We start from the raw sequence: 23735 nt of genomic DNA, 5'->3' as shown, positions 1-23735 counted from the left end.
CCAGGTACATTAAACACTCACCTGGGCCTGCATTTCATCAACTTCAAATCTCTTTGAGTAGAACCATTTTTTCACCTTGTTCACCCAAAATTGCCAGAGAGTGAACCAACATACGCACGTCAATCTGTTGGCTCTTAAATGAGAGTGATGCCAGATGTTTCAGATGGTGATCACAATTGTAGGAAAGTGGGATATTATGCAGTGAGGCTGGTTAGGCTCCACTATGCAACACCTTCATGTTACCCCAAATAGGTTCTTAGGATTCACACAAATAAATTCCTAGCTCATTCCTGGTAGTGTGACTTAGAGCAGTCAGGTTTTACTAGAGGAACATATGTTAAGCAATTCAGAGTACCAACATGGACAATAAGTAATTGACATTATTCAAAATAAATCTGACATAATTCATAAAAGTAAACCAGATTTTTAGATAATTTCAGACACCAAAATGAAGACAATCGGATAAGTATAACCAGAGTTATAGATTTAAAAATTAAAAATAAATCATTGTATTTAAAAGTAGCAAAACAATAACGTTGCAGTCAAGGGGAAAATGCACTAGTGACAATGGGTCACTTGCAGCTTGAGTTCAGTGGAACCCACTGAGTGTAGAGATAAGGTGGGTCTCAGGACTAGGCTCTGACAGTCAGTTGAATTTAACCTGGCTCACAGGGCCCAGGTGCAGTGATGTCCTAGATGTCGTTGGTGCTGAACGCGGATGCCGCAGGTATTGAGTTTGCCATTCAGATGGTGCTGGCAAAGAAAGAGATACAAGATCTTGGCAAAAGTGCCACAGGCACATCAGATGGAAAATGCTGCAGGGCTCCCTCAAGGCACAGGGTGGTCTAAAAGTAGTGGTAGCCCGACTGGTCACTAACAAGCCTTGTTTACAGCAAGCTGAGCCTTCAGATACTTTGACATTGTGGAGTCCGGGGAAAATAGTAGCTGCCTGGAACTTACTGGAGGTCAGGACTACATTTCCCAGAGTGCACTAGAGCATTTACTTTTGGGTAATCCCTTGGCGGGACCGATGGCCAGTGATTCTTTGGTTCTAGGAGTGTGATTTACCTGCTGCCTGAAACTTGCTGGAGGTCTGGGCTCAGCTTCCCACAATGCACTAGACCATTTATTTTTGAGTGATCCCTCAGTAGACCCAATAGCCAGTGATTCTTTGGTTCCAGGAGTGTGATTTGCCTACGGGCTGCAGGGGACTAATACCTCTAATCCAAGGGATTCTGGAGTTGCCATTGGCTTGCAGGCAGGTTTCTCTTTGCTTTGGAACCAGTCTCTGGTCCAGGATAAGTCGTAGTCGTGCAACTGCAGCAGCTGCAGGTTATTACGCCTACGTTTTGAGCAGATCTTGAAGTCACAGTTACTGGTCTCTTATTTGTACTTTGTTGCACGTTTCTCAGATCTGAGGTTCTTGTTTCAGGGTTGCCACTTTAATCATAGATTTAGGGGCATTAGAGGTGAGGGTGCTAATAGCTGATGGGCTACTAGCCACAGCAGCTAATCCACCCTGAAGTGACCACATCCGGTGGGGAGGGGGGGCACCTTTTCCACCCAGAACCCTCTATTTTTACACTTTTAAAAATGGCAGAAACCTTTCTGTGCTGTACAGGCCAAGTAGCCCACCAAAGGGGTGTGGCTAGCCTTCTGGAGCTGTACGTCTTCTGACTACCTAATTGTCCCACCTGGCAGGGTGTAAAGTTGCCTTGGGCAGGAGGCTGGCATTTTCTCCTCTGGCGAAAAGCCTTCTTACATATCAGAAGAGGTTGAAGCTTTGAAGCTCACCACTTTGATATGCCACTTTCCTAGCCATTTTATCCTGGAGGAGGGGTGACACCTCCTTCCCAGGCAGACCTTTGTTTCTAATTCCTTTGAGAGTTGACTCCTTCAGGCAAGGGGTCAGATTCCTGTCTCTGTGGTAGCCACTGGAGGCAGCCAGAGCACAGGACACACTGGGGCAACCAGGTGGGCAACCTCTAAGGTAGCCACCTGGGTGCATGTCACATTAAATCTGGCTTTGGGAAAAAGTTGGATTTGATGAGACAAGTTGATTGATACCAAGTGGGACCATGATGGAGCTGGCTATCTCAGAGTGCCCGGGTGCCAGCCCATGTTATTCTAAGGCCCCCTAACAGCCCTTCATGGAAAAAGGCTATTATAGGAACATATGAGCTTGCATTTATATGTCCACACCTTTAATATAATGCACCCTGTCTCCTGGGCTCAGGAAGCCTACCTTAGGGGTGACTGGCATATATTAAAAATAGTAATTTGGACTTACCTCTCCTGACGAAGGAAAAATTTAGTTAGAGCAGTTTGTCATCAGTTTCTTTCTGTCAATCAGTGCTTCAGGCCCTGGTGACCCCTTTAAATCTCATATCCTGGGTAACACTGGTACTACTTAACTGAGACTTATAAGGGGGTTAAAGTCCTTGCTAATTGGGCTTTGCGATTCACATTTATCGTATTTTAGGGAGAGGGCACTGGGGCCTGGTTAGCAGGCTCCAGTACACAATAAGAGCCATAACCATCAGCAATGGGGAAAAAGTGTGGGGGTGACCAAACAAAAAGCTCACTTTCCTTCAACAATACATTGAATGGAAAGAAAGTGTGGAACGTGGCACAGATTTGAAAAGAGCGTTAAGATATTAAAGTGTGTAGGTAGATGTAGCTTTTGTGGCCGATGAATATCATTGAAAAGAAGGTGACACCTGAAAAATGAAAGTGAGTTGACTGGTATGAACATAACATATTGTCATCCTCCTTCTGCACATCCTATCCTGGCCTTCCGACTCCTTAAAATCAACACTGCGGTCTTCACCTCACAACAGAAATCTCTATGTTCAAAAAGGGAGCCAAAAGTCTTGACAAGGGAAGTGGTCAAATAGGAGCCCAGACATTTGATACTCCTACTGGAGAACACCAACTCCTGGTTTTCCTCTGTTGGCGAATAAGAAAGTGCAAAGTATATCTAGTACACTGCGACATAGCTTTTGGAATTGACAAAGGCAGTAATTTTGTGAACTGCAGGGTTTGCGATTCTAAAAACCTTTTGCATATCGTGCCCTTTGTGCTATTGAAATACAATATGCCAATGAGAGATCATAACTATTAATCATCTGTTGTTACTTTATTACTCATTTGCCATTTATTCGGAGCGGTAGGTATATAGAGCAAGGCTGATAAATATTAGTATCCATCAATTATCTGGCGCCCTTATAAGAAAAGTGTCATTTTTAGAAGTTATTGCCTTGTCACTGGGAACCTGTATTTTTTTAATAGTTTGGTAAAAAAAAGCCTGTTTTTGTCTTCTTTCCATTAGAAAATAGGAAAGTCTTAATAGTCTTATGTAAGCCAAATGGTGACTTTTCTCCCCTGTTTGTTTTGCTTTAAAAGGCTGCTCAGGAGTATTAGCCAAGCAGTTTATTGGAGTACATCCAAATTCTACCGTCATCATTTTTGACTTGCCTAAAATAGTGCAAAGAGCACAGAAGCACTTCGTATCCCCAGAAGAACATCGCATCCAGTTCCATGAAGGTATGTTGGTTTCTCAAACGTGGTAATGTAGTTTACAAAAGAAATTTAGGGCCACAAGTATGTACCTTTTTTTTGCTCACAAATGGCCTGATTCGCAGAATCGGGCTGTTTGCAATGAAAAAAAGCATTTTTCTATGTATAAATCCCTATTTTGCGATTCGGTAACCTATTACCGAATCGCAAAATGGGTTAGCGATTCAGTATTAGGAAGGAGCTTGTTAAGGGCGTCCCTTCCTAATAGCGACTCACAGTCCTATGTATAAATGTTTTGCGACCGAAATGCGGATCCAAAACATTTAGGGCCAGATGTAGCAAAACGCCAATTTGCGACTTGCAAATTGCGAGTCCCTGCGACTTGCAATTTGCAACTCGCAAATTGGTATGCAGTACAGTGTCTCAGACACCGACTCGCTATGGGGTCGCAATGACCCACCTCATTAATATTCATGAGGTGGGTCGCTAATTGCGGCCCCATAGCGAGTCTAGGCACTCACAAACATGGAGGCCTGCTGTCGTCAGCAGACCTCCATGTTCGTGACTGCTTTAAATAAAGCAGTTTTTTTTTTTAAGTGTAGCCCGTTTTCCTTAAAGGAAAACGAGCTGCACTTAAAAAAAAAAACGAAACCTTTACTTTCGGTATTTTTTCAGGGCAGGGAGTGGTCCCTTGGACCACTCCCTGCCCTGAAAAAATATTTGTGGGTCCATTCACAAAGTGGAAGGGGTCCCATGGGGACCCCTTCCAATTTGCGAGTGGGTTACCATCCACTTCAAGTGGATGGTAACTGCGACTCCATTTGCGAGCGAATATGCGGTCGCAAATGGAATTGCATTCCACTCCGAATCGCAAATAGGAAGGGAACACCCCTTCCTATTTGCGATTCTGAAATGCATATTGCGAGTCGGTCCCGACTCGCAATATGCATTTCTGAATAGCAAAGAGGCTATTGCGCCTCGCAAACGGCGATTTTCGCCGTTTGCGAGGCGCAAACCCTTTGCTACATCTGGCCCTTAGGCCCTTATTTATACTTTTTGGTGCAAAACTGCACTAACTCAGTTTTGCACCAAAACGTTTAGCACTGGCTTGCACCATTTCTGTACACCAGCCAGGCACCATATTTATGGAATGGTGCAAGCTGGTGCAAAGGGTAGGCTAGAGTAAAAAAAAAAAAACTTTAGTCGGGTGGGGCTGGCGGTATAGAAGAAGGGGGTTTAGCACCAAAAAATGACTTTAGGCAGGTTCGAGTAAAAGAAAAATGACTCTAACCAGATTAGCGTCATTTTATGGTGCTAAACCTACCATGCCATATGTCGCCTGCCTTAAAAAAGGCAGGAATCATGCCCACCACCCCAATGGCCAACACAGGGGACAGGTGTCCCCTGGGCATGGCCATTGCACCCTGTGCTATGTATGGGGGCCCATTTCAGGCCCCCCTATGGCACTTTAAAAAATAAAATGCAATACTTACCTGTACTTATCTGTACTTACCTGGGATGGGGTCCCCCATCCTCCGCAGTTCCTCTGGTGTGGGTGGGGGTGCCCCTGGGGAGGGCACCTGTGGGCTTATTCCATGGTGTTCCACCATGGAAATAGGCCCATAGGTCCCCTAACGCCTGCCCTGACCCAGGAGTTAAAAAACGGGGCAAAGCTAGCTTTGCACCATTTTTTGACCCCTCCCATGCACCATTTTTCCACAGAAGTATAAATATGGCGTTGAGGACATAGAGTAATTTTTTGCACAGGAATGCCTACCTTGGATCTCATTAATGCAAGGTAGGTTTCCACTTCCAAAAAATGACTTTAACTCCATAAATTTGGCGCTAGACGGGTCTAGCACCAAAGAATAAATATGGAGTTCGTTTTGCACCGAATTAGAGTTAAAAAAAATTACGCTAATTCGGTGCAAACAGAGTATAAATATGTCCCTTACTTTTTAACACCAATTTCAACTTGGTGCTAATGCATTTGCAAATGGGAAGAGGCCCCCAAGGGACCCCTTCCCCTTTGTGAATGCATGCGAAAACATTTTTTAAGAGCAGGCAGTGGTCTCATGGACCACTGCCTACTCTTAAAAAATTAAACTAAAAGGTTTAATTTTTCTTTTTGAAACACATTCAGTTTTCCTTTAAGGAAAACAGGCTGCATCAAAAAAAACTGCTTTATTTAAAAAGCAGTAACAGACATGGAGGTCTGCTTACCCCAGCAGTCCACCATCTCTTTGAGTGCCGGACATTCCCAATGGGTCACAGATTGCAGTCTGCCTCATGAATATTAACAAGAAAGGTCCCTTGCGATCCATTGGGAATCGCAGTGTGTCAGACACACGATGAACATCAGATTTTGCGTCTCGCAAATTGCAAGTTACTAAAACTCGCAATTTACGAGTCGCAAAACCTGACGTTTGTACATGTGGTCCTTCATTTTTTTCACAACTAAATCCAATTTCACACAAGACTCAAAAACACTGAAATCGAAAATGCAAATAACAAAAAACAAACACTAGCAGTCTACCCCTATTCACTGCGACCTCTGCTAACTAAGATTCAGTACCTTGAAGTTAGAAATAACCCCCTTGGGATTATTGATGATGGCTTAATATGGTTACATGAACCAGATCAAGAACTTTTCTGAAAGAACTGACTCCACACTGATACTTCCTAAGATGTAAATGTGTTTTTTGAAGTTACTATGACATTTCTAAATCACGTTCCACAAAGCGATTTACAAAATTGAATGAGACTGAACACTAGCAATAATGACAAAGTATAACAACAACACGAAACCAGATCCAGAAGAAGTCTATGGTGCAAAGAGAGAAGTCAAATAATGCTCAGAAAATAAATAGTTGCAAAACCATTGGGAGCATTTACGTTGTGCAGGAGTAAATTGATCGTATACAAATTGTGTGTAATGAAAAAGAGTGCATACACACGTTATTAGAATAACAAAATTTTATGGGCCTGGTCTGATCAAGTAATGGTTAAATAACCAAAAATCCTAAAGATGTTATCCTCATACAGAACATAGGCTTTCAAATCCGCAGGCTGGATTCTCAATCCTATTAATATGTGGAAATTCAGCATTCACATGCAAACTTACAAAATATAGTTATATATATTGTAAGTTTGCGCCGCTTTTGCATCAAAAAACGACTTAAAGGCAGCGCTATCTTTTCATAAATCAGGCCATGAGTTTTTAATTTTTTGATGTCACCAATGTGACATTGATAGGTTGCACTGCAAAATGTCTAGTAGCAGGGGATAGCAGAATGTCCGTCCGGGTGAATATTAACTAGGTCTTCACTATTTAAGACCCCCGTGATTGACTACGTACGTAGACGTCGATGCCTGCAAGGAATAGCTGACCACCATCCCTGAGTTGCATTCCCAAATGGGAAACCTTTTTGTTTTTTAAAGCAGCCTATATTCCTTGAAGGAACAGGCAATACTTAAAAAACAAAAAAAATGTGTTTGGCAACACACTAGAGAGGACAGGCAGTGGTCATTTGGAGTGTTCCCTGCTCCCCCCAAGGTCAACTGAAATGATTCCCAAAGGTTAAACTGTAAAAGTAAGTAAAAGTAAGAGCCTTCATTTAATGAATCTGTTACCACCTCCTTTTGAGGAGTTGGAAACCTTTCAGTGGTTTACGACTGCAATTGCATGGTACACACCATTCCAAATTATAATAAGCTGGAGATGCAATTTTAACATGATTTCCTTTTTTTAATGTGATTAATTGAAGATTTTTCTCACTATCTTTTTTTTTACTTTTCATTATTGTTTTAACATCTAAATACAACACAAGGTGCATGGCATTTCAAAAAGTCGCCATTAGTCTATGAGGTCCAAACAGGCATCTCTAGTGGTATGCTCATCGTGTGCTTGCCGGAATCCCAGCACCTACGGGACCTGCCCTAGTATATCTGGTATTTTGTGGTATATTCAGCCTTTCTGGCAACAAGTGTGTGAAGACCATCTTTAGTTACACCCCCGATGAATGCGCATGTTACTGAAGGGTGAATAATCTAGCGATCGGGTGGATTGAGGTAACCAGCGCTCCCCGGTGACAGGGACGGCAATGGTGGGTAGGTGCCTGTCCACCACAGTCTGTGTACTCACTGTGTGCCTTTAGCTTTCCTGCCCATTGAGGATTCCTGGTGGGAAACCTATAGTGATGGTGACGACCCAGGTTGTGAGGGGAAGGCCCCTGCACTCATATTGGCTTTCTGAGGCCTGAGGTGGGAATAGGGCCATGAATGCCCACAGGTTTAAAATAAATACCATCATCATTCAAGGACCAGCATTTCATCATAGGCATAGTCCCATAAATGGTCATATGTTGTCAAGATTTGCAACCATTATGACAAGGCCAACATTTTTCTGTGGTTTCCACAAAAGTCATACAGGCTCATACTTTCAGGCATGCACATGTGGACACAAATACAGACACATGCATGCACACACACACACACACAAAGCATGCACATACAAAGAAATCACACATAGCACATTATTTTATTTGTAGCTTTCATTGTCCCTCTGACTTCTGCCTCATGTCCCTAACCCAGCCCTGCCATTCCTTTCTCACACACAGATTGGCCTATGCTGATGCATGCAGTGATCTCAATCAGTGTTGCTGGGAGGAGGGAACTGTGTCAGAAGTGCCTCATAGACGGTGGAGGGCCCACTGGAATGTCTTGGGAGAGAGGGTGCATGGGCCTGTCCTGGGATGATCACACATACAGTAGTTCTTGAGGAGAGGCAGAGAGGCACGGAGTGCCATGTGGGATCTTGGGTGACGGTGTGCAGGAGTTAATAGGGGAGCTAGAAGGAGGAGCCAAAGGAGCTTGGAGGATCATAGAATTGTCTAGGCATGAGGTGGTGGACAGAATTCTCACCGAATCTTAGTGAAGGGGTGTAGGAAAGTGCCCTTTTGTATGGGCAATCCCACATTTCTTTCTCCAATTCTGATGGCTATGACTCTGAAAGTGCGCTAACGTCTGCTCACCAAGCCCCAGTGCCTGTGCTATCTCCCTAAATAGTATGCATGTGAACTGGCAACCCCAATTGGCAAGGACTTTAACCCCCTTATAATTCTCGGATAAGTAGCACCAGTGGTACCCAGAGCATGAAAGTTAAAGGGGTCACCGTTCCTGAAGCACTGATTGTGCCACCCTCAGTGACCGAAGTAAACAGATTGCAGCCATCCTGCCATTGCAGACTGCATGAGCAGTGCAAACCACTCAAACTCAAGTTTGCCCTCACCACGTGTGGCAAGGTCAAAGCACTATTTTTAATGTGTGCCAGTCACCCCTAAGGTAGGCATTCTGAGTCCAGAAGGCAGTGTGCAGTATATACAAGTTGTGAACATATATGTGCAAGCTTATATGTCCCTATAATAGTCTCTTTCCATTAAGGGCTACTATAAGTTGTCAGGTGGCCATAACCTAATATGGGCTGGCACCTGGGCATCTAGAGGTTGCCAGCTCTATTATGATCTAACTGAAAAGTATCATATTTGTTATCAAACAATGAGTCTCATCAAACCTGACTTTTTCCCAAAGTCAGATTTAAAGTGGCATGTACCCACGTGGCTACCTTAGATATTGCCTACCTGGTTGCCCCAGCCTTTACTGTGCCCTGGCTGGCAGGCTGCGGCAGAGACAGGAATCTGCCCCTCCCCGCTGGGAGGTATGAACATTCCCAAGTTTCAGAAAGAAATGCCTGTCTAAGTGGGAGGTGTCACCTCTCTCCCTGACAAGATGGCTAGTAAAGTTCTGCATTAAGGCAGTGAGCTTCAAAGTTCACACCACCTCTGATATGCATACAGGCTACCTCCCAGTGGAAGACAAAGTCAGCTCCCTACCCCGAGGCACATTTACACCTGGCAGGTAGGAAAATTAGGAAGTCAGGAGGTGTACACCACCAGAAGGCTAACCACACCCCTAGTGTGGGCTACCTTGTCTCTACAGCCGAGGTAGACGCTGGGTAGAAAAGGTGTCTCACACCCCCTGATGTGGTCACCTCAGATGCAGATTAGTCACTGGGGCTAGAAGCCCATTGTCTACTTGTGCCCACATCCTTATCACCCCTAAATCCAGGAATTAAGGGGAACTCCTGGCACCAGAACCTCAAATCTTCTTGAATCGTGAAAAAGCACAAAGAAGAGACCCATGACTGTGACTTCAGGACCTGCACAAAGCAAAGGCTTGATACTCTGCACCTGTGGCAACCATCCTGCAACTGCACAATTACAACTTGTCCTTGACCAGAGAATAGCTTCAAAAGAAAGAGGAACCACTCTGCAAGCGAAAGACAACTCTAGAACTCTTTAGACTAGAGGTACTTGTCCCCTGAAGCCCTCAGGCAAATCAAACTCCTTGGACCAAAGAATTACTGGCCATCGGGCCTGCTGAGGAATCGTCTAAAAATAAATGGTCTAGTGCATTGTGGGAAATGTAGTCCTGAACTTCAGCAAGTTTCGGGTGGCTATTGTTTCCCCCCAGACTACAGAATGTTGAAGGACCCAAAAGCTGTGTTTGCCACTCCCAAGGCTTGTTGGAGGCCAAGAGGTGCTACCACTAATTAATCAATCTACCTGTGATGTAGGAGAAGGAGTGTCCTCCAATGGTTCTTCTATAGATGTGGGGGATGTAAGTGGTTGATATTGAGGTGGTGTGGAGTTGTCTAGCAGGTTGCTGGAAGTTAAGGCAGTGGTTGATGTAGGCTGGTTCCCAGTTGTGGAGGGCTTTGTGTGGGTTAGTAGCTTGAATTGACATCTCTTCTTCACAGGGAGCCAGTGGAGTTCCTTGAGGTGGGGGAAGATGCAAGTCTGACGTGGGAGGTTGAGAATGAGTCTTGTTGCAGCATTCTGGACGACCTGTAGTCTGCTGAGGAGGTGTGCAGAGATACTGTGGTGGAGGGCATTGACATAACCAACTCTGCTTGTGACAAGGGCTTGAGTGTCGGTACCTTTGATGATGGAGGGCAGCCACTTGAGGATCTTCAGAAGTATGCGCAGAGTAGAAAAGTAGGCTGAGGAGACTGCGTTGACCTGGGCTCTCATAGTCTGCTTGCTGTCTAGGATGATGCTGAGGTTCCTTGAGTGATCGGACGACAAGGGTGCAGGTCCTAATTCCGTACTCCACTAGTAGTCATTCCAGGGGGTGGAATTTTTGCTGAAGAGCAGGACTGTTTTGTCGATGTTAAGCTTTAAGCAGTTCTCTCTCATCCAGTCGGCAACGCTCATCATGCAGCTGTGGAATCTGTCTCTGTTGGTGGGGTCCTTGGAGAGGGAGGGCATAGGTTTTGCGGTTGCTGTTGTCTTTGAGGTGGAAATTGAGGTCATGAGGAAAGTGTAGTCAGTGATGGCGATACAGAAGCTGTGGAGAGGGCCCAGGGGCCGATAGGTGAGGGTGGCTCCGATGGTCAATTTGTCATTGGATTGGAGTCTGAAAGTGAAGTTTTCCATGGACAGGGTGAGAGTGTTTGTGATGGTGGAACATTGGATGGTTTCTTTGTGGATGATGGCGATAACACCTGTGGATGATTTTGTATCCCTCCTGTTCTATTGGGTCAATGTCATGGTGGATGAAGGTTTGAGCCAAGTTTCAATGAGGGACTTGAGGTTCGGTGTATGCTGGAGATGAGGTCCCATATCTTGTTGGTGTGCTTGCACATCGAACGTGTGTTGAGGAGGAAGCATGTGAGCTGCTGGTGGGTGCTGAGGCGCCTTTGGGGGAGTTGAGTGCTGTGGTGGCATGGTGGGATGTTTGCATGGTCTTTGCATGTGGAATGGTGGCTTTGTTGAGACATGTGAAGAGACATGTGAAGCTGCATTGGGCGCATGAGAATGGGCCTTCTGTGAAGCATGGGAAGGCACAGCAGCAATGGTTGCTGGTGAGTCCTGCGTTCAGAGTGCAGAGTTCAGTGGTGGAGTAGCTGTGGGTGGGAGCAGGACCAGGGTCCCTGACACTGGGTGCAGTCCAGTTACACATGGGCACAGATGTGGTTGCCTTTGGTGCTCCTCTGGAACACCAGTGGTACATTCGCTATGCGGTCTTGCTGTGGCTGATGTTAAATAGGTCCTGGGTGGAAGAATGGGCATGGGAAGAAGAAGAGGAGAAACAATGAGGAGAGCAGGTAAGGAGTGAGTGGGTGAGAGAGAGGAAGCGGGAAACGTGCTGGGGCAGCCGGGGTCACGAGAGGTGGGAGAGAGAAAGCAAGCATGAAACAGCAAAAAAGTCAAACGAAATGGCAAGAGAGAGTGTGAACAAAGAGAAAAATAGCAAAAGGGAAAAAGAAATGACAAGTGAGAGTGTGACAAAGCGTGAAAGAAAAGATCATCAAAGGCAAAAGGTAGTTAGAACAGAGAAGAGCAAAGTGCATGCCAATAGTGAAAGGTCAAAAGCAGCAAAGAAGGGTGCAGCAGGCTCCAGGGGAAACGGCAACAGGCAGCAGTGACAGCAGGAGATGATGTGATCACGACCACAGCAGAAACGGCCAACATAGACAGCCACTTTAACACTCTGACCGCCACGGCGGTAGCAACAAACACCGCAGCGGTCACCGCCAACAGCCAGGTGGAAGACAATGTACCGCCCACCACATCACAACCCGCCTATCTACCAGCTTTTCCGGGCCGTACCAATGCCACCAAAAGCGCAGCAAAAACAGGAATTAGAAGGGAAACCACTCACCTCTCGAAACTCAACGAAGAACCAGGATGCCATGGAGCCTGAGCTACAGGTCCTGCCGATGCTGGTCTACCTCCTCATCTACCAGGAATACCAAAGGCGGCGGTGACGACTATGGTGAGTGCTGCACGTAGCAAATAGGGGAGGGGGGAGGAAAAAGAGAGTGACACACACACACACGCAACACCCCTACCCCCAACCTCACCCACAACACCACACACACACACAAACACATGCAACAACATCACATTTACACCCCTTAAACCCCTGGAAGTAGGCAAGGACAAAAGGAATTGAGTTAAATCAGTGATATATTAGAAATAGGCAGGTATAAGTAACATTTTGAGAAACAGTATTTACAAAAACTATACAATATGTACATAAGGCCGTACATTGTCCATGAAAACGTCCGTGGGCCACTGGACCAAAAAGTCATGGGCCAAGCCCACACTTGACTCCTGCCTCAAGATGGAGAGAACACTGCAGGGGCATCAGGTCGAAAACACACAGGCACCTCTGGGGGAAGGGGGGGGGCACCTCAGACGGAAGATGGAAGAACGCCACCGCTCCTCGAGGGGGCTCCATGCAAACTGCTTGGTCCTTGGGAGTTCAAAGCCATAGTCTCTCAAGTGGGTGTTGTGCCCACTGCTTGGTCCTGGGGAGTTCAAAGCCACAGTCTGTCAAGTGGGTGGTTTGCCCACTGCTTGCTCCTGGGGAGTTCAAAGCCACACTCTCTCAAGTGGGTGGTTTGCCCACTGCTTGGTCCTGGGGAGTTCAAGGCCACAGTCTCTCTAGTGGATGGCTTCTCAACTGGTTCTGGAGGGGGGCTTGTGCCCAGCGTGCTTCATCCTGCCAAGGATTGGGTGAGTGGATGTGTAGGAAGTTGGCTCTGTATATACTATCTCAAAGTAAGAGATAGTGTGCACAGAGTCCAAGGGTTCCCCTTAGAGGTAAGATAGTGGCAAAATTAGATAGTTCTAATGCTCTATTTTGTGGTAGTGTGGTCGAGCAGTAGGCTTATCAGAGGGTAGTGTTAAGCATTTGTTCTACACACACAGGCAATAAATGAGGAACACACACTCAAAGACTAACTCCAGGCCAATAGGTTTTTATATAGAAAAATATATTTTCTTAGTTTATTTTAAGAACCACAAGTTCAAGATTTGAAGTAAATACATAAAATGCAAGGTACTCCACACAGGTAAGTTAGGAACTTTGAATTAGAGCAATAACATACAGTTTTTGTTAAAATGGCAATAAGCTATTTTAAAAGTGGACACAGTGCAAAAATCAACAGTTCCTGAGGGAGATAAGTAATGGTTAGTTTGTGAAGTAAGTAAGACACTTACAAGTCTCAGTTCCAGAGCTTAGGCAGCCCACCGCTGGGGGTTCAGGGCAACCCCAAAGTTACCATACCAGCAGCTCAGGGTCGGTCAGGTGCAGAGGTCAGAGAGGTGCCCAAAACACATAGGTGTCTATGGAGAACAGGGGTGCTCCGGTTCCAGTCTGCCAGCAGGTAAGTAATCGCGTCCTTGGTGGTCAGACCAGGTTATTTTTTAGAGCACTGGGGGGATATAAGTAGGCACACAAAACACACCCTCAGCGGCACAGGGGCGGCTGGGTGCAGTGTGCAAAGCAGGCGTCGGGTTTTAGATAGGAAACAATGGAGAGACCAGGGGGTCACTTTAGCGGTGCAGGCAGGCACAGGGGGGCTTCTCGGGACAGCAATCACCTGGGCTAGGCAGAGGGTTGCCTGGGGGTCACTCTTGCACTGAGGTTCGGTTCCTTCAGGTCCTGGGGACTGCAGGTGCAGTGCTTCATCCAGGCGTCGGGTCCCTTGTTACAAGCAGTCGCGGTTAGGGGGAGCCTCTGGATTCTCTCTGCAGGCGTCGCTGTGGGGGTCCAAGTGGGTCGTCTCAGCCTACTCACAGGGTCGCAGTCGCCGGGGAGTTCTCCCTGTGGTGTGGGTTCTCTGGATCTCGAGACGGGTGCGTTGGGAGCAGAGTGTGAAGTCTCACGCTTCCGGCGGGAAGAGTGAGTTCTTTGAAAGTTGCTTCTTTGTTGCAAAGATGTTGCTGTTTTTGAGCACGGGAGTTTCTTCTTGGTCCTGGGGGTCAGGGCAGTCCTCTGAGGCTTCAGAGGTCGCTGTTCACTGTTGGATGCGTCGCTGGTTGCAGGTTTTGACTCTGGAGACAGGCCGGTAGGGCTGGGGCCAAAGCAGTTGTCGTCTTCCGTCGTCTCTGCAGGCTTGTAGGTCAGCAGTCCTTCTTTGTAGTTCAGGTTGCAGGAATCTGATTTTCTGGGTTCTGGGGGGCCCCTAAATACTAGATTTAGGGGTGTGTGTAGGTCTGGGAGGGCAGTAAACAATGGCTACTGTCCTGGAGGGTGGCTACACCCTCTTTGTGCCTCCTCCCTTTGGGGGGGGCACATCCCTAATACTATTGGGGGAATCCTCCAAAACTAAGATGGAGGATTTCTAAAGGCAGGGGTCACCTCAGGGCACCTTAGGGGCTGTCCTGACTGGTGGGTGACTCCTCCTTGTTTTCCTAATTATTTCCTCCAGCCTTGCTGCCAAAAGTGGGGCCAATGGCAGTAGGGGCGGGCATCTCCACTAGCTGGGATGCCCTGGGACGCTGTAACAAAGGGGGTGAGCCTTTGAGGCTCACAGCCAGGTGTTACAGTTCCTGCAGGGGGAGGTGAGAAGCACCTCCACCCAGTGCAGGCTTTGTTCCTGGCCACAGAGTGACAAAGGCACTCTCCCATGTGGCCAGCTACTCGTCTGGTTGTGGCAGGCTAGCAGAAACTGGTCAGCCCCACACTAGAAGTCGGATTGGTATTCAGGGGGCATCTTTAAGAAGCCCTCTGGATGCATTTTACAATAAATTGCTTACTGGCATCAGTGTGCATTTATTGTGCTGAGAGGTTTGGTACCAAACTTCCCAGATTTCAGTGTAGCCATTATGGAACTGTGGAGTTTGTGTTTGACAAACTCCCAGTCCATATACTCTTATGGCTACCCTGCACTTACAATGTCTAAGGTTTTCCTTAGACACTGTAGGGGCATAGTGCTCATGCACATATGCCCTCACTTGTGGTATAGTGCACCCTGCCTTATGGATGGAAGGCCTGCTAGAGGGGTGACCTACCTATGCCACAGGCAGTTTGAGGTTGGCATGGCTCTCTGAGGTTAGTGCCATGTCGATTTAGTCATTTTCTCCACACCAGCACACACAAGCTGTAAGGCAGTGTGCATGTGCTGAATGAGGGGTCCCCAGGGTGGCATAAGACATGCTGCAGCCCTTAGAGACCTTCCTTGGCATCAGGGCCCTTGGTATCAGGGGTACCAGTTACAAGGGATGTATCTGAGTGCCAGGGCTGTGCCAATTGTGGAAGCAAAGGTACAGTTTAAGGAAAGAACACTGGTGCTGGGGCCTGGTTAGCAGGGTCCCAGCACACTTTCAATCAAAACTTAGCATCAGCAAAGGCAAAGAGTCAGGGGGTAACGATGCCAAGGAGGCACTTCCTTACGAGATGCATTTCTCCACTGGTTCTGGAGGGGGCCTTGTGCCCAGTGTGCTTCATCCTGCAGAGGATTGGATGAGTGGATGCATATCTCCACTGGTTCTGGAGGGGGCCTTGTGCCCAGTGTGCTTCATCCTGCCATGGATTGGGTGAGTGGATGCATATCTCCACTGGTTCTGGAGGGGGCCTTGTGCCCAGTGATGCAACACTTGGGGTGCGGCAGTTCACAGTCCCTCACCTGGGTGTCTGAGGCTCGAGAATTGCAGGGACCAGGTTGCATTATAGTCCATGGAGGCAGGGCTGGGTGCCATCTGGGGACGGCTATGGCTGCAAACAGGTGGCAGTGCTGGTGGGGGTGCTGCCAATGGTGGAGGGAGGCTCCAGCCCTTCTCCTGCAGCCTCTGATGGCTGCCCACTGGGGCTGCTGCTGCTGGTAGTGGTCCTACTGTCAGCGGTGCAGGTGGCGGTGCTTGCGCGGGGCCTGTGGTGGCGCTGGCGGCTGTGCATATGGCGGTGCTGGCCGTGGTACAGGTGCCGGTGCTGCCAGTGGTGGAGGGTGGCTCCAGCCCTTCTCCTGCAGCCTCGGACGGCTGCCCACTGGGGCTGCTGCTGCTGACAGTCGTAGGGCTGGCGGCGGTGCAGGTGGCGGTGCCGGCGGCAGTGCTTGCGGCGGGGCTGCTGGCGGTGCTGGCTGCGGTGCAGGTGGCAGGGCTGGCGGTTGTGCCGGTAGCCAGGTAGCCACCAGGCACTCACCTGCGGCCTCCGACGGCTGATGTGCCTTGCCTGGTGTCTTCTGCCCCTTCCTCACCTTGGCAGATGGTGGTGTGACCTTGGCTCTGGCAGCTGGAGTTTTGGAGGAGGCTTTGCTGGGTGGTTCGTGCTCCTTGCCCTTTCTGCTTGCTGACCCCTTCTTCACCTTGGCAGGTGGCGAAATGCTTTTGTCCTTTGCAGGGGTTGGTGACACACTGGCTGGGCTGACCGGTGCCCCCTTTGAGGCTCTGTGAGTTGCAGGACACCCTGGCCCGAGGGGAAGGACGGGGGGAGGGGTAGGGAACAGGTCAATGTTTGCCAGGAAAAGCTTCTTAGACACACTGGGGTGGGAAGAGGGAGAGGGTTTGGGAGTGGTTGTTGGAGGTGTCTGCTGAGTTTGGGTGCAGGTGCATGGGCTGGATGCTGTTGTGAGGTGGATGGCTGTTGGGTGGGTGGGTGCTTGCGTTTGTGTACTTCGGGAGGAGGGGTCACAGACACACTGGGAGAGGACACAGGGGAGGTATGCATGGTTGTGGGGGTGGTGAGGTGGACGAAGAGGAGGAGGGGGACACAGTGGAGGCAGTGGATGTTGGTGTGTCTGCATGGGTATGATGCTTGTGTGAGTGCCTGTGAGATGAAGTGTGGTGCTTGTATTTGCCCGAGCCACTTCTGGGTGTTTATTTGGGTGAATGCTGGTCTGAAGGTGTTCTTGGGATAGGCTGGGGTTGAGGGGATTGGGACTGGGTAGAGAAAGTTGGAGGGTGGAGGATAGAGACAGGGACAATGTCTGCCATCATTGCTGAGGCCATAGCCTGAAATGTTCTCTGTTGAGCCGCCACACCAGAGTGAATGCCCTCCAGGTATGCATTTGTTGGTTGCAAATGCCTCTCAACACCCTGGATGGCATTCAGAATGTTTGACTTCCCAACAGTAAGGGATCGCAGGAGGTCAATAGCCTCCTCACTGAGGGCAGCAGGGCTGACTGGGGCATGGCCTGAGGTGCCTGGGGCGAAGGAGATGCCCACCCTCCTGGGTAAGCAGGCATGGGAAACACACTGAGGGGCTGCTGGGAGGGCGGTGCAGGAAGGGGGGGTGGAAGCTGTACCTGTTGTTGGGGTGGGCACTGAGGTTTCCGCCACCGCCAGGGAGCTTCCATCGGAGGAGGAGTCGCTGTCTGTGGTCTACCCTCCTGTCCCCATCGTGGTGCTCCCCTCACCCTCCGTCCCACTGGTGCCCTCACCCTCAGTGGATTTGGCCTCCAGGCCCATGTGGGATGCAGCTCCCTCTGTCGCTATGGCCTCGGCTCCTCCGCCAGATGATGCTAATGCACACAAGGACAGGGTGACAAAACAAAAAGGGGGGAGAGACAGAGGATACACTTGGTCAATGCCAGCAACACCACTACCGTTGGCGTACACAACACACAGGGAGCAGCCCTATGCACTAGGCCATGCACTACCAGTTACATAACTAGTCTCCAACTCATGGTGTGCATTGCCTAATGCCATTAGCTGCACAACTGAAAGCCACAGGACCCTTCCCAGTAGTAGATGCCCAATAACACAATTGGGGTAGGAGTGCTTCAGAGCCTGCCCAAGAAGGGACTTACCCTGCCATCTGCGCCCTGGCCTAGGGGCACCCATATCCGACATCCCCCACACAGGTAACTCCTAATGCGTGCAAAGTCTGGATTCAGAATCTATACTCACCCCCTTGAGGCTGCTGTGATGCCCTCAAGCGCCCATCCAACTCCGGATAGGCCACCGCCAGGATGCAGAACATCAGTGGGGTCATGGTGCGACGGGCACCCCTTCCTCGTTGGGAGGCCAGCCACAGCTGGGCCTCCGCCTTCTTCTTTGCCCAGCGGCGCAGGTCCTCTCACCTTTTGCGGCATTAGGTGCTCCACCTCTCAAGGACCCCCAGGGTCCGCACCTCCTTCGTGATGGCACGCCAAATACCCTTTTTCTGATGGGTGCTGACCTGCAGGGAAAAGACAGCAGAAAAGGGAATTAGTAAACCGCCCAGACCATCAGACTCATGGCCCACCATGTCCCTCCCATCCCCTGATGCACATACATTGACCACCATACATGCTGCACTCTGGCCAGGACGCCTCTGCCCCCCCAACATGTGGCTTACAAACACAGCACTCCGTACATTAATGGCCCACGCATCATGCTCACAGTGTACTCACCTGTTTGTCTGGAGGACCGTAGAGTAACGTGTACTGGGGTAGGACCCCATCCACCAGTTTCTCCAACTCCTCCGCAGTGAAGGCAGGGGCCCATTCCCTGGACACATGAGCCATTGTCGCTTCCAGAAACAGGTCACAGCAGCACTTGCAGTGTAGGTACTCTCCTGTTGAAGGTCAGGTAGCAAGTGAGTGAATAGATAGAAAATGGCGGTGACGTCCGCAGTGGTGCGTACCGTCACCGTAGGCATACATCGCCATTGGCTCCTGGAACCCATACGGCCCAATGATAACCAATGCGAAGTTGTGCGGCGGTCATCGACCACCTACCGGGACGGCGCACAAAGCCAGCGGAATTACCTCATTTCCACTTGTCCCTCCTCACAGGTCAGGCTGCCGCCATTTCTGGGGGGCACAGGCCATGGCACCTAACTGCGTCTCAGCAAACATTGACACAGAAACTGATTGTCGGATTCACATACTGGTTCTGTAAAGAAGAACATCATCATTAGTGCAATAGATGTGTAAATATGACCCTCTGCTCACCATTTTCTTTCATAGGCTTCAACCGCTGAGGCTGAATATGAGATGACGGCATTCTCCGGTATACAGACCCCTGGTGGACCTTGCGACAATGGAGGACAGACACATTATTATCACCTACAGACTTGATCGTGCCACAATCCAAGAACTGTGTGCCCAATTGGAACCAGACCTGATGTCAGCTATCCGCCATCCCACAGGTATCCCCCCTCTAGTGCAGGTCCTGTCAGTGCTCCATTTTCTGGCATGTGGTTCCTTCCAAACAACAGTAGCCATGGCATAAGGGATGTCTCAGCCAATGTTCTCCAACGTATTGACCAGAGTGTTGTCTGCCCTGCTGAAACACATGCAAAGCTACATCGTATTCCCGGAGGTGGAGAAATTGGCCACAGTGAAAGCTGACTTTTATGCCATGGGACATATCCCCAACATCATTGTTGCCATTGATGGTACACGTGTGGCATTTGTCCCCCCCCCCGAGAAATGAACAAGTGTTCAGGAATAGGAAAAGCTATCACTCTAAGAATGTGCAGATGGTGTGTTTGGCGGACCAGTACATCTCCCATGTGAATGCCAAATACCCTGGTTCTGTGCATGACCCCTTTATCTTGAGGAACAGCAGCATCCCATATGTGATGGGCCAACTCCAGAGACACTGGGTGTGGCTAATAGGTGAGCACAAGGTCCCCACACAGTATAACTTGGTGTCTGGGAATGGGTTTGTCCCTAAGGGTTAGTGTGTGTCTAACAGTTGTCCCTCGATATTTGCAGGTGACTGGTTACCCAAACCTCTCATGGCTACTGACCCCAGTGAGGAATGAGAGGACAAGGGCAGAGAAACGTTACAATGAGGCACATGGGCGTACAAGGAGGATTATTGAAAGGACTTTCGGCGTTCTAAAGGCCAGGTTCAGGTGCCCTGCATCTGACTGATGGATCCCTGTACTACTCACCTAAGAAGGTGTGCCAGATCATCATTGCATGTTGCATGTTGCACAACCTGGCCTTGAGGTGCCTTTTCTACATGAGGATGAGCCTGGAGAGGGTCTTGTGGCTGCGGTGGAGCCTGTGGACAGTGAGGAAGAGGCGGCAGAGGAAGAAGATGTTGACAACAGAAGCAACATAATACAGCAGTACTTCCAGTGACACACAGGTAAGACACTGTAACTTAACTTATAAGTTATCTGTTGGACATTGTACATGGCAGCCTGATTTCCCTATGTCTATGGCCACTTACTGTACCCTTTGGCATCTCTATTTTCAGATCTCTGTGGCCCACTCGGGCTCCTGCTATGTGTACTGCTGCCCACCAAAGGTCATTTCAAAGTATATTTGACTGTACATTTGAGTTGCAAAGCTTTGATTATGTTGAACTAATACATATTTCAATCAGTTGACAGACTTGTATTTGTTCCAAGGGTGTTTATTTACGTGCTCATAAGTAGAGGGGGATGTGCAATGGGCTGGGCTGATGGTGGAGGAAAGTCCAGGGTAGAGTCCAGTCTCTTGGTATCACAGGTGCATTGTCCAAGGGGGCATAGGAAGGGGAGAAATAACAGTTCAAGGTGTACAGAGTGACAGAGTGGGACAGAAGGGTGACAATCAGGAGAGTTCTATTTCCTGGTGGGGGTCTTGGCAATGTTCTCTGGCTTCTCCCTGGATCGCAGGGACCGTTTGCGGGGTGGTTTTCCTTCTGCAGGGGGTGGGGTGCTGGTGGCCTGTTAGTCCTGTGGTGGGGCCTCTTGTCCACTAGTATCGGAGGAGGCGGAAGGCTTTTCATCGGTTTGGCTAGTGTCAGGGGCCCGTTGGTGTGCCACCGCCTCCCTGCCATGGTGTTGGCCATGTCAGCCAGCACCCCTGCAATGGTGGCCAGGATGGTGTGGATGAGTTTGAGGTCCTCCCTGATCCCCAGGTACTTTCCCTCCTGCAGCCACTCTGTCTCCTGCAACTTGGCCAGTATCTGGCCCTTTGTCTCCTGGGAATGTTGGTATGCTCCCAGGATGTTGGTGAGTGCCTCCTGGATGGTCGGTTCCCTGGGCCTGTCTCCCCCTGTTGCACAGCAGTCTTCCCAGCTTCCCTGTTGTCCTGTGCCTCTGTCCCCTGAACCGTGTGCCCACTGACACCAGGTCCCTGATTGTCCTGGGTTTGTGGGGTGGCCTTTGGCCCCTGTAGTAGTGGGCACACTGCTGATTGACATGTCCTGGGGACAGAGGTATGGGCCCGCTGGATGGTGGTGTTTCCTGAGGGGGAGGCTCTGTGGTGGTGTGAGACTGTGCCTGGGTAACCGACTGTCCGGAAGGGCCAGGTTGGTCATCCAGATCCAGGTGACCAGAGCTGCTGTCATCACTGTGGGCCTCTTCTGGAGGGGGGGGACTAGATGTTGCTGGCACCTCTTCTCCGGTGACATTGGCTGGGGTACCTGTGGGGATGTAAATTCTGTGTTTTTATTTCTGTGTGTGACATATTGTGCATGGGTGGGTTGCCCTCTGTGGTTGTTATTGCCCTCGCAGCTTTCCATTGTGTGAGTTGTTATTTGGTGGGCTAGGTGATTGTCTCTAGTGTGCATGCTGTAGTGATAGGTGTCCATGCAGGTCTGTGAGTGGTGTCCATGCATTGGTGGTGCATGCAGGGCTTGGCATTGGGATGAGTGGGTTGTAATGGTGGGGTGTATGAGAAGTGGTGGAATGATGGGAGTGAGGGTACAGGTGGGGGTATGTGATGGCATGCAGGGTGATAGTAATAGAGAGTTGACTTACCAGAGTCCAGTCCTCCTGCTACTCCTGCCAGGCCCTCAGGATGCATGATTGCTAAGACTTGCTCCTCTCATGTTGTCAGTTGTGGGGGACGAGGTGGGGGTCCCCCGACAGTCCTCTGTACTGCGAGCTGGTGTCTTGCTGCAATGGAACACACCTTCCCCCGTAGGTTGTTCTACCTCTTCTTGATGTCATCCCTTGTTCTGGGGTGCTGTCCCACGGCATTGACCCTGTCCACTATTCTCCGCCATAGCTCCATCTTCCTAGCAATGGATATCTGCTGACCCTGTGATCCAAATAGCTGAGGCTCTACCCGGATGATTTCCTCCACCATGACCCTTAGATCCTCCTCCTCAGAGAATCTGGGGTGTTGTTGTGGTGCCATGGGTGTAGTGTGAGTGGTGTGGGTGAGGATGTGTAGGGTGATGTGTTGGGGTGTGTGATGTAAGGTGTGTGGGTGGTGTATAGGTGATGGTGGTATGTGGCTCTGGTTGTGTGAGTGCTCTTGCACTCTCTCTTCTGGCAATTATTGTTATTCGTAAAGGGTTGTGGGTACTGTGGGTGTGTGTTTTATAGTGGTGTGGGTGTGTGGGTGTGTTGTGTTTATGGGTGGCAGGTGTGTGTAGTTTGAATTGTCCAATGTGGTGTTGTTTTGTATGTGTGTGTGTTTTTTGAGTGTGCCAGTATGTACCGCCAATGGTTTACCGCCATTGAATGTCCACCATGGTGATTTGTGGATCATAATGTTGTGGGTGTTGTTCTGTTGGTGTAACAGTGTGGGTTTTGATACCGCCAGTTTATACATTATGAGGCAACTGGTCAGTTTATTCCGCCATTGGCTAAATTTACTGTGAGTGGCGGCATGCTGTTTTTCACAAGTGCACATTTGTGCACAAATTAGTTCACTTCAGTGCTAGGGACTACAAAGGCAATGTGTCCTTATTAAGACCCAAAAATAATGGGTTTATGCCTTTTTGCTAGGGAGTCGAAGGCAGATTCTTCAGCAATAAAGTTGGGGAAAAAACATGACAAAACACAACAGGCACTGACAAAGCAAAAATGCTGTTAGCCAACACTAGTCCTATTGGCTTTGCCAATGTTTGTTCTTCTGTGGCATGCATGTGTGGCTTCATTTGCTTTTTTCCGTGTGGTCATTGGTTGGAATACTGGATGTGTGGAAATGATTTATCTCACATTCTAAGTGTGATGGGAGGGTTGCTTGCATTAAGTCTAACCACTGGCAATCGCTTGGGGTAGCTCCAACCAATTGTTCTTTAGCCCACTGTGTCCCCTCAGTTTGGATCCAGTCATATGCAAGTCAGTCTTGACCCTGCTCCAAAAAGAACAGTTCATCCTGAACTGCCAGGCCCTCCAGGAACCAGAACACAAGCAGCCCAAGATGGGTTTTGTCCTGATTGCGGCTCTTCAGTTGAGTTTTGCTTCAGTGGCGCAGTGAGCACAGGACTCCCCGTCTGGGCATACCCTTGCCACTAAGGTTAGTACATCAAACATACAAAAGTTGATAAGAGGAATGCTTGCAATAAGTCTAACCAATGGCAATTGCTTGGGGGTAGTATTCTACCTGTCGTTCTTTTGCACACCACGCCACCTCAGGTTGGTCCCAGCCATATACAAATCAGTTTTCACCCTGCTCTGATGTACATTTATTGGAATATGTAGAGTACATTTAACTGTCCTATGGCCTCATTTAGATGCAAAGTGGATCCTACCTCACA

General features: G+C 48.9%; 1 protein-coding gene across 1 annotated transcript in view; it reads left to right on the top strand.

Moving 5' to 3' along the window:
* LOC138249169 (acetylserotonin O-methyltransferase-like) overlaps window positions 1-23735 on the top strand; it is a 640042-nt gene that overhangs the window by 432852 nt on the left and 183455 nt on the right. The window contains exon 6 of the mRNA XM_069203173.1: window positions 3406-3546. Coding sequence (XP_069059274.1) covers window positions 3406-3546 — 141 coding nt within the window. The remainder of the gene's footprint in view (window positions 1-3405; window positions 3547-23735) is intronic.

Source organism: Pleurodeles waltl, chromosome 8 (genome assembly GCF_031143425.1).
Source record: "Pleurodeles waltl isolate 20211129_DDA chromosome 8, aPleWal1.hap1.20221129, whole genome shotgun sequence".
NCBI lineage: Eukaryota > Metazoa > Chordata > Amphibia > Caudata > Salamandridae > Pleurodeles > Pleurodeles waltl.
Note: the sequence above shows the minus strand (reverse complement) of the source record. Positions and strands in the feature narration are given on the sequence as shown.